Source organism: Nicotiana tabacum, chromosome 22, assembly GCF_000715075.1.
Source record: "Nicotiana tabacum cultivar K326 chromosome 22, ASM71507v2, whole genome shotgun sequence".
Lineage (NCBI taxonomy): Eukaryota > Viridiplantae > Streptophyta > Magnoliopsida > Solanales > Solanaceae > Nicotiana > Nicotiana tabacum.
This window is the reverse complement of record NC_134101.1, coordinates 162,629,963-162,640,293: the sequence shown is the minus strand read 5'-3', so window position 1 is coordinate 162,640,293 and position 10,331 is coordinate 162,629,963. Positions and strand designations below refer to the sequence as shown.

The window sequence follows — 10,331 nt, the reverse complement described above, 5'->3', positions numbered from 1 at the left end:
CAATAAAAATAAACTAAATCAGAAAATAAAAGATTTGTTTATATTAAATATAACCAATGAATCCTATGTTAGTCCTAGGTCTAAATATTACAATCCAAAACTCGAAATAAACCCAAGCACACTAATAAATCAAGAATTATAAAAGGTTAGACATAATGACTAATAAGGGAAGAGAAGGATGGCAAAGGCGCCCAAGTGTTACGCTTGTTTTTGCTATTTGGTGCATGACTGCATCCCAAGAAAAATATGTAGTGTTGACTCTATGATTGGATATGGAGAGTTTTGCATTGAGATTCGTACTCGGATTTGAATTTTATAAGTTTCTATAACGACCTCAAGTTACTATATCATAGTAATTAAGTTCACATTCAATACTATTTATAGATATTTAGTGAACCCATAAATAACTAAGCTCTAGATCGCCACTTGTTTGCTCCAAATGCATATGCAAAAGAAAAGAAGAAAATAACGAGAGGGACTAATATATATAGATTGAACATAAGCATTTATATATAACGACAAATCAAGGAAGCAGTTGCAACCCTTAATTAGCAAATTTTATCAATAACGTAACGAACACAGTAGCATGAATTATCTGATACATTACAAGCATTTTTTTTTTCTACTTTCCTTTTACCCTTCAGCTTAGGGCTATTTAACTGATTATACATTTTTTACGTAAAAAAGAATGGAAATATCTTGTACGGGCAAAGTTTCTCTTTGTAGAAGGCCCTAGATATAATACCCCTAGAGCTTAGCTTTCGCCGTTGCTTTTTTTCTGGTAGTATTTAGTTTCTTCAGCCAAGCAGAAGCTATAGGTTCCATATTAATGGGCTTGGATTTTCTCATACGTTAGAAGTTGTTTGTGCAACAACTTCCTGCTTATTAGTCTTTTTTTCATCAGTATCATCAACTTCAGCTTCCTTATTTGGATCAGAATTTTCTTGCATCTCCAATACCATTGCTTTCATGTCTATGACGACTTGTGTCAAATCTTTCAGATTACTGTCTGCCGGTTGGATTTGTTGCTTTCTGTTTCTGAAGATTGCGTACAGTATCATCTGAGCAATTCCAAATGTAAACCCTAGAATGTTTGGCGTCTGTTCATGCAATAAGGGGAATATATTAGAAGATCAGAGCATATAAAAATAAGGAAAACACGTCCCTAAAGGGTTTGTAAGAGGACTTACGGCAATGTACATGTCCTTTATCAAGAGACCATAGAAAAACCACATGACGGCGCAGATTGTGAGGAAGAAAGAAAGAGGGAATGGCATAAACTCAACGCTCCTTGTTTTTATAACGCGTCTCTGCAAAAAGAGCGAATATATCAAAAATGGTATATTTATATATATAGTCAGTTTGATTCGATTATAGTTAATTTTTTTTGTTTAACACTGAAGAACGTAACTTAATTAATTATAGAAAAATAACGATGTGACAATCATGATAAGATATTGTGATTTTAGTACCATAATGCTAAGAGGAGCAGCGAAGACGCAGACAGAAAAGACAGCACAAATCCATCCGACAATAGTGACTCGCGTCTTATCTTTGGCGAATATATATGTCAAGGCGACGATTGCTCCAAATGATCCTATATTTAACAGAAGAACCAGCTTCGTAGTGTAAATCTGCAAATCAACCAGAAAATCAAAATTAGAAAGTGGAAAACATTAATTTAGATACGGAGCTTCAACATACATGCATGTTAAAGAAATTACTAAAGTTTTCGTAATTATATATAGATTTTGAACTCATAATTTCAAAAGTTTAATGAACTTAATTATTTGTAAGATTAATGTAAATATTGAACCTATCAAATTTAATCTGCGTATGATCGTGATCGGACATAACGAAAAAAAAGTGTTGTCGTTAGTATTGTATTATAACCTTGGCCTCTCGGGTAGCATACATCAAGAAGATTGTGAGATATATGAATTCGATGGCAGTTCCGAAGCTGTTAATAGTAATGAGCAAAATCCCATTCTTCTCCTTGAGATAAGCATAGTACAAGTAGAGCATGGCACTGAATAGTGCAACCGAATAGGGTATAGACTGGAATCCTTCCGTTGATTTTCTCTTATATATCCTATAGAAAGTCGGTCTATAAAAAGAAAAATTACACATAATATCAATATTAAGGTCTCTTTAGCTAATCTTCAATTGGAAAAACAAGAATTAATGGGACTCGATCTTACATTGGAGACAAGTACACCAAGAACGACACCCCATTTCCTGTAAAAGCAAAAGTGAAATTACCCAAGTTAAAAGAAGTGAATTATACAAACAACTAAATATATGTATATATATATATATATATATATATATATATATATGTATATGTAAAGGGAAGAGGGTAGAGGAATTAATGAAAAATACCAAGAACGCCAAAAACAAAAGCCAAATGAGAAGCAGTGAAGATAGCCATTCTTGGAGAGAGAACTGAAGTTCTTGGCTGTACTTGTGCTAATACAAGCTGGAGAAAATCCTCAAAGCATGAGCAAAATACATTGTTTTGCCAACGTTTATATAGGAATCATAAAGTGAGATATTGCTGATAAAGATTGCTTGCTCCTTGAAACTACTACGTAGGTACTTTGGCTTTGAGCTGTCCAAAATATCATGTTGAAATCGACCTGGTTTTAAATGTGAACAATACAATTCAATTCCCAGAGGTTTTAATTAATAGTTGTATTAATTAGGAAGACTATATCTACCTAGGAAAGTAGGTAGTTTTCCAGAATATCACAACTTTCCTGAATGCCACTGCGCTGTACGATATATCTTTTCTCACCAAGCTACTTTGGACTAATATGTTCATTAGGTGCTAGCTAGGCTAGTATAAATTGAACCATAGTATCTGTGGTCCATTTATTAAAATGATTTATTACAAATTGATAATTATCTAAATTTTTTGGTCACTGGAAGCATAGTTGTGGTTTCATAGTGTAACCATTTTATTCTAAAAAAGGATACATATATTGTCAATTTTCTATGCATGTTGCTCATCTTAATTAAAGAACTTTGAATCTGTGATGATATTACTTCAATTAAGAGAAGTACTTTGATGAAAACTCGGGATGCATTGTTAAAATAGTTGATTCTTTAACTTTTTTTTTTGGCACGGCAATATGGCTTAAAGCATGCAAAGCATTAGAGGCTAATATGGCTTAAAGCATGCAAAGCAAAAAAAGATGAGCTATAAAGAGTAATACAATGTTATAGAAAACAATCTCTATTAAAAAACGGTCATCGATATTATCATACATCTTTAAGTTCTGAATTAGTTTTATGATCTCTCATAATAAAATAATTCCATTTTAACATATATTTAACCAACTCCATTACCATATGTTTTATTAACAAAAAAAAAAAAGATTGAAGATAAAAAGAGAGAACAGAAAATTCTTGTTTTCAACGCCAAAGAAAGTGAGCTTGACGTTCAAAATTCATAAAAAATGTTTAGAAACACCTCTTCCAGATTCCCGTTCAAACACTCGGAAAAAGCAAAACAGAAACAAAAGAAAACAAAATAGTTTTGACACTAGGTAGAGCTACGTCAGGTGAAATCGGTTACGTGAAGGAAATTGTGAAGTGAGAAAGGAAAGGGAAGAAGAGAGGACAAAAGAGAGAACCAACGGCGAGGGTTGTGCAACCATTAGAGGATAGGAGAATATTGGAGAGGGTTGTGGTTTGCACGTGTCTATAATCAAATGTCTTTAATATGATCTATGATCTAAAATTTATGGATTCAATTTATAAAATTTTAACATTGAACTTATTATAATTTTAAAATTATGAGTTCATTATCTATTATTATTTATGTAATAGATAATTTTACTCCGTATTCAAAATTATAGGTTGAAGCCGTTATTAGCACACTACATCTGCCCTTGCTTCCGTTACGTCTTTCATTTAACCGACTCTAATCCACTTGTACTTTTTACATTTGCACTGTATAGTTGGCACCACGTAGGACTTCCTTTTCTTCTTCCTTTTTCACCACCTTTTCTCCATGCAATGTCTTCTTCTCTATCCCTCTACTTGTACGCGTAGAGGCAAAATTTTCATCGACAAGATTCAAAAAATAAAAAAGTAAACACGCAAAAACATAAAGTTAACGTTTAATATACTTACATTAAAAAAAAAAAGTAACCTTATGTGTATAATGTATTTTGGCAAAAGGTATGTCTAGCTCCGTCCCTGCTTGCGGGTCGTAAGCTCTTCGGTATTACACAATGCATCACTAAAAAATATATATTGTGTATGGACGCACATGTTCAACAAGTAACAAATATTAAGCTCTTAATTTAGAAAGTATTATAGGTTCAATCATAAAAGCCTTGAATCCATCGTATTTAAATTTTAGGTCCGCCCATAATCACTATATATATTCAAGTTCAACACTCCATTGCTCGTCCATTCTTCTAAATCAATTCTATGTTGCATTTAAATTTGAATAAAGAAGAAGAATTGTGGTGAGTACACAGTCAATTACGTAAAAATAATTTAATTGTAATGAAATTTTAAATACAATTTGAATTAGAACAAAATGGAATGACTTAACAAAATGAAATTGAAAGATACAATTTGAATTTCTTTATTCCAACAATTATAGACGAGCACTTATCTCTCTGTCCTTTAAGCATGACAATTGACCTAATTATAATCAAATTGGGGAGAGTACTCTTATTCTATCTGATAAAATCTGTTAGGAGAGATACTCCATTTGTAAACTTTATACCCAATTCATTGAGTACCTGAATCAAAGTTGGATCTAGTAATAACAACGAGTATAAGGTCCGAATCTAAACAGATTGTTTAACTCATTCAAAAACTATACAACACCACATTTGGCTTTTTGCCCATGTCAAATATAGTTCAAGTATCCAATTAGTTTCGACTTCCAAGGAGTTCAATATATAGGACACGATTTACGTTAAATAGAACTATTTAACTTTAAGAGTTTAATTAGTGTCACAAATTAAAGTAATAATCAGTATGATTATATAATGTATATACCATGATTAAGTGGGGAAAAAATTATATGCGAGACACGTGTATTAATGGAGTAGTTTATGTATCTAATTTTCTTTTCTTTTCTTTTTTCTATACCTCATGGAGTGGACTCTTAAATTTAGTTGCACCAAATTAAACTACAGAATTTTTATTTGAGTTGTAGCTTTTCAATCTGTCTGTCATAGTATTTATTTTTATTAGTACTAGATTACCAATTACCATCAACGCGTTAATCATTTATCACGGCAAGACTGTCCTTGCTTTGACGTACTTGTATTTAATTTCGTCTACATTGTATTCCGCAATAATTACTAACTAATCATTTGCAAAAATGGAGTTTATATTGATATGTTGGAACATAAATCAAGTTTATCATTGATCTTTGAAGTTTTCTTAATTAAGGACCACATAAACAATTCTTGGCAAACTTGTATTATACACGTTTTTTCGTTCCCTAATTCATATATATATTAGGAACTGACCACTAAATAGCTTTTTGAAGTACAAATTAACAATGATGTTTCCCCGTGGGGCTATCTCTGTGATGATTGTGATTGTTTTCATTGCCAATATAGCTTTGGTATATTTATTTACGTGGAGTTTTGAATATGTCTACAATTAATGAGTCAGTTGCTTTTCCAAGTTCGTCTCCTCTAAAATACAAAATCGTCCTAAATTTCAACTCAAGCATCATTTTTACATTTCATTAATTAGGGAAAGTGTAAGAGCTGGCTGATTATGCCACATACAGAGATTTATATCACCTAAGTTTGAGTTTAAACACATCATGTGTGGTCTTTGAATTACCACGATTCACGATATCAAACCAGTGAGCAATTTAATTTTGACCAATTACCAACAGATTAATGATCATTACTATATTATTAAATGTTCGAATGATCAAATATGGACTATTGAATTTATGTACATAGGAACATGTTGCAATTTAAATATCAACACATGCATGGTCGGGCTCACTCTTTATATACATTGTGAATGAAGTTTGTACATTTGGTTTCTACTCCAATTAGTGCATGAAAACATGGATATTTAAGATTGAGAGAAAGGGAAAAGGCTTGTATGTTGAACAAGTATTTAGAAAATAGTTTTGTAAATTTTATACGTTAATGGGCCGTTTGGTTTGAACGTAACTTATGTTGGGATTAGTTATGTTAGAATTAATTATATATCCTGGTTTATTTCTTATTGATTGTTTGGTATGTGGTATTAATTATGAAATTGTCAATTTCACTGCTTTATCATGAGATAACTTATCTCGAGATTACTATTTCATTCTCTAGCAGGTATAAGTTATCCGGTACTATATTTAATCCGGGATAACTTCTCGTAGAATTATTAACCAAACAAAGGATAAGGCAGTACTAAATTTTTATCCCAGGATTATTTTTATTTATCCATCATACCAAACGACCCCTAACGGTGTAAAAAGTTTTCGTCTTAATGATTATTACAGTTAACCTGTTAAATATGGCAGGTTACTTGTTCTCAAAAGCTTTGAACTCCGTAATTTTTCGTTTAAGTACCCTTATTGCTTCAAGACCTTGGTGTAAAGGTTAATCAAAAAAAAATTTAATACAGAAGAATTAAGAAGAACAATTTATTGAAAGACTCGTCTAATTATCGAAGAATCAAGAAAGTGAATGCTTCGAGGTTTATGCTAACTTATTATAACAAACTAAAGCAAAATTGAAGTAAATGCAATGATAGGATAAGAAAAAGTGGAAAGCAACGACCTCAATATGGGTTTTGGTTTTTAGCTCGAAATTCTCTTGCATTGCATTCTTTTGGAAACTATTTGTCCTATATATATATATATGCTCAATTTTGTTATTTATTGCTGACCTCCCCATGGATATTTTAATGTCGTCTTATGGCATGATCGCATTGCTTGCCTATATATGAAAGTTATTAGCTGCAAAATTCAGGGATTCAGGTCGAATACTACGTAGAGCCGCGTCTCTATTGTTTTCTAGCTAGATACCATTTGGCCAGAGGCGAATCTAGGACATGTTGATTCACATAAACTTAATAGTTTTTATCTAAACTCTATATATGTATTAATTTATCTACTGAATATTATTTGACTATGAATTCAATTATTATTATTATTATATATTAACTTGAGATTGATATAGGAATTTATAAATTGCAAATCCTAAATTAGTCTCTATTTGGCTATAGTTGTGTCTTACGTGGTAAGAATCAAACTACCTGGCTATCTTTGTTTCTTCTACGCTAATTAGTGCCAAGTTACATGACCAAATTCTCGTAATGGAAACCAGTCAATTATCACTACTTATGCCCCTTTCATAATCCCTTCCAAAGCTTTGCTTTTCTGTTTGTCCCATTCGTTCTTTTTAAAAGTTTTAACTCTGTGGCTTGACAAACAAAAAGAAAAAAAATGAGGCAACCTGTTGTCCTTTTTTAAGTGGTCGAGATCGAAAATGCTAAGGGGCTTGAGGCCAAGGCCAAGAAGTTGGCGTATCCTGAGGATGAAGAAGGCTATGAGGTTTCGGTGGATCCGAGGGTTGAGAAGACCCCGATGGTCCCGGTGATGCGGCGGGCTCCGATGAAGATTATGCCGCTTAGGTGCTTTGTAAAGTTTTCTTTTGTTTTTGTACTCTTGTACTTTTTTTGTTGAGGCCGTTTGGCCTTATGTAAAGATATTTATATAGACAAGACTTTTTTCCCTCCGACAAGTTTTTTGCTTTTTTGCTTTTTTTTTTTTGCGAAGATTTTGAATGCCTTAGCATGTAATAGTTAAGTCTTGTTCGGAGGTTCGAACAAGGCTTATTCTCATTATTTTTTTGTTTAAGACTAGTGGGGAGCTCGGTATGACTGGAAGCTTTCCCCAAAGTACTTAGAATACTTTAGATTATAATTTGTCGAAGGTAGCCTTTTGAACCGGTTTAGAATTTTCGAAGGCCTTATTCTTTAGTTATGGGTCTCGGATGTCTCCGAGCCGTTCTATGATGGCCGTGGCCTTTTAAGTTTGTGTATTTTCCAAGTAGGCTTACTACCCTTTAATGCCCGAGCCGTCGGGGCTTGCCTAGGACGACAGCCCCCAAATGGGGGCGGTCGTAGCCTTTAAGTTTTGGCACTGTCTAATAGACTTTCGTGCCACCGAGCTTTGATGGTTCGAGCCGCCCGAGTTTTCCTTGGACAATAGTCCCCGAGTGGGGGGTGATCTCTTGGATCCAGATAGAGGTGGCCCTTGGGCCCGATATCCTTAAGGAATAGAATGTAGTATTTTTCTAAGAGACAAAATATGCATCTCCAAGGTAGAAACTCTCATTCATTTATGTGTGCCACATACAAGATGTAAAAAACTTCATATTATGGCTTAGGTGGTCTAAGCGGGCACGGTTCGCTTGGCCGTTTGGCCCTTATAAAAAATCCTATCCCCATTCGAGGTCGGTCGTAGAGTGAGTTTGGATACTGCTGATGTAATCCTCGACTTCTGTTCATAGACGGTATTTCATTCTAAATTAGCACGATCCACAGTTACCTCATTAAAAACCTCACCGGAAAATCCATTTGGGACAAAATCGGTTCAAGGAAAAAAGAGTGCAACATGTGCTTCCATGCCTAAAAGTTGCATCGCTTTCTTGAATGTTACCTGCAAATGTTAGTTTGAAATGCAAAGAAAAGGAATTGATGGGGTCGTACCTCAGCAGTAGTATCGCTTTAAGTGGGTCACGTTCCAGTTGTTCGGTAGTCGCTCACCATTCATTATTTCGAGTTTGTACGATCATTTGCCGATGATCTCGATAATTTGATATGGGCCTTTACAATTCGGCCCCAACCTGCCTTTATTCAGGTTTCAGGTGCTCAGTGTTACCTTCCTTAGTACCAAGTCCCCGACACTAAAGTGCCGAAGATTGGCTCTCTAATAATAATACCTTTCGATTCGTTGTTTTTTGGAGGCCATTCGGATGAGGGTGGCCTCGCCCCTTTCATCTAACAGTTCTAGGCTCGTATTCACGACCTCATCGTTTGATTCTTCGATCGCATATCGGAACCGGAGACTTGGTTCTCCTACTTCGACCGGTATCAGAGCTTCAGTGCCATGAACCAACGAGAATGCCAACGGTCCCGGTACTGGATTTTGAGGTCGTACGATATGCCCAAAAGACTTCAAGCAGGATTTCCTTCCATCTTCTTTTGACGTCGGTCAACCTCTTTTTGAGGTTTTGGTGTATGGTTTTGTTTGTGGACTCTGCTTGCCCATTTCCACTAAGGTGATAGGGTTTCGATAGGTTCCTTTTGATCTTATGGTCCTCGAAAAACTTGCTCACTTTGTTGCCGACGAACTGCTTCCCATTGTCACACACGATCTCGATCGGCATTCTATACCGGCATATTATGTGGTCCCAGATGAAATCAATAACCTCCTTCTCCCTGACCTTCTCAAATGCCTGGGCTTCTACCTATTTAGAAAAATAATCAGTCATAAATAATATAAATTGGGCCTTACCGGGTGCCCATGCCAGGGGGCTGATGATGTCCATCCCCTAATTCATGAACGGCCAGGGTGACAAGACCGAATGCAGCAACTCCCCATGCCAATGAATCATCGGAGCATGCCTTTGACACATGTGATGACCCGATAGGTCATCATATGAATTAAAATCAAATTATGTATTTCGAGACCTTAAAAATCTCATTTACCCTTCTCGATTTACGTGTGCAGTCCGGGCATGTTTCCGGAAAGATTTTATGTTAAAAGTTGATAAAAATAAGGAATTTTACTTAAAAACCTTATTTGAGTTGACTTCGGTCAACATTTTTAATAAACAGACCCGAACTTGTGTTTTGATAGCCCCGGTGGATCCGTACCAAAATATGGGACCTAGGTGTATGCCCAGAATTGGATTCAGAGGTCCCTAGCCCGAGTTATGAATTTTTGTTGAAAATTAAAAGTCTGAAAATTTATTTGTTTTTAAGAAAATATTGATGTTTGATTTCGTTGGTATCGGGTTCGTATTTTGGTTCCAGATCTCGGTACAGGTCAAATATAATATTTTTGACTTAACTGTAAAATTTGGTGAGAAACGGAGTTGGTTTGACATGATTCGGATGTCCGGTTGTGAAAAGAGGAATTTCAAAGTGTTCTTGAGAATATCATTTGATTTGGTGCTAAATTCGTGGTTTTATGTGTTATTTTGTTGATTTGATCACAAGAGCAAGTTTGTATGATATTTTAAGACTTGTTTGCATGTTTGGTTTGGAGTCCCGAGGGGCTTTGGTGTATTTTTGGATCTTTGGTTTTGAGACTAGTAAAGTTA

General features: G+C 34.7%; 1 protein-coding gene across 1 annotated transcript; it reads right to left on the bottom strand.

Annotated features, from left to right (window-relative positions):
• Window positions 1–535: 535 nt before the first annotated feature.
• On the bottom strand, window positions 536–2,513 carry LOC107782206 (bidirectional sugar transporter NEC1-like). Its single transcript, XM_016603056.2, has 6 exons — window positions 2,383–2,513; window positions 2,202–2,238; window positions 1,894–2,107; window positions 1,473–1,634; window positions 1,191–1,310; window positions 536–1,100 (listed from the first exon to the last, which is right to left on the bottom strand). Exons 1-6 carry the CDS (start codon window positions 2,429–2,431, stop codon window positions 846–848), a joined length of 837 nt encoding a protein of 278 aa, XP_016458542.1. The 5' UTR covers window positions 2,432–2,513; the 3' UTR covers window positions 536–845.
• Between the last annotated feature and the right edge of the window lie 7,818 nt (window positions 2,514–10,331).

What these genes read in the sequence shown, in the direction of transcription:
- LOC107782206 (XM_016603056.2), bottom strand. Translation starts at nt 2,431, where the DNA reads ATGGCTATCTTCACTGCTTCTCATTTGGCTTTTGTTTTTGGCGTTCTT. An exon ending in CTGCTCCTCTTAGCATTATG is followed by an intron (nt 1,311 to 1,472) that starts GTACTAAAATCA and finishes CTCTTTTTGCAG; the next exon opens with AGACGCGTTATAAAAACAAG. An exon ending in TAAAGGACATGTACATTGCC is followed by an intron (nt 1,101 to 1,190) that starts GTAAGTCCTCTT and finishes TTGCATGAACAG; the next exon opens with ACGCCAAACATTCTAGGGTT.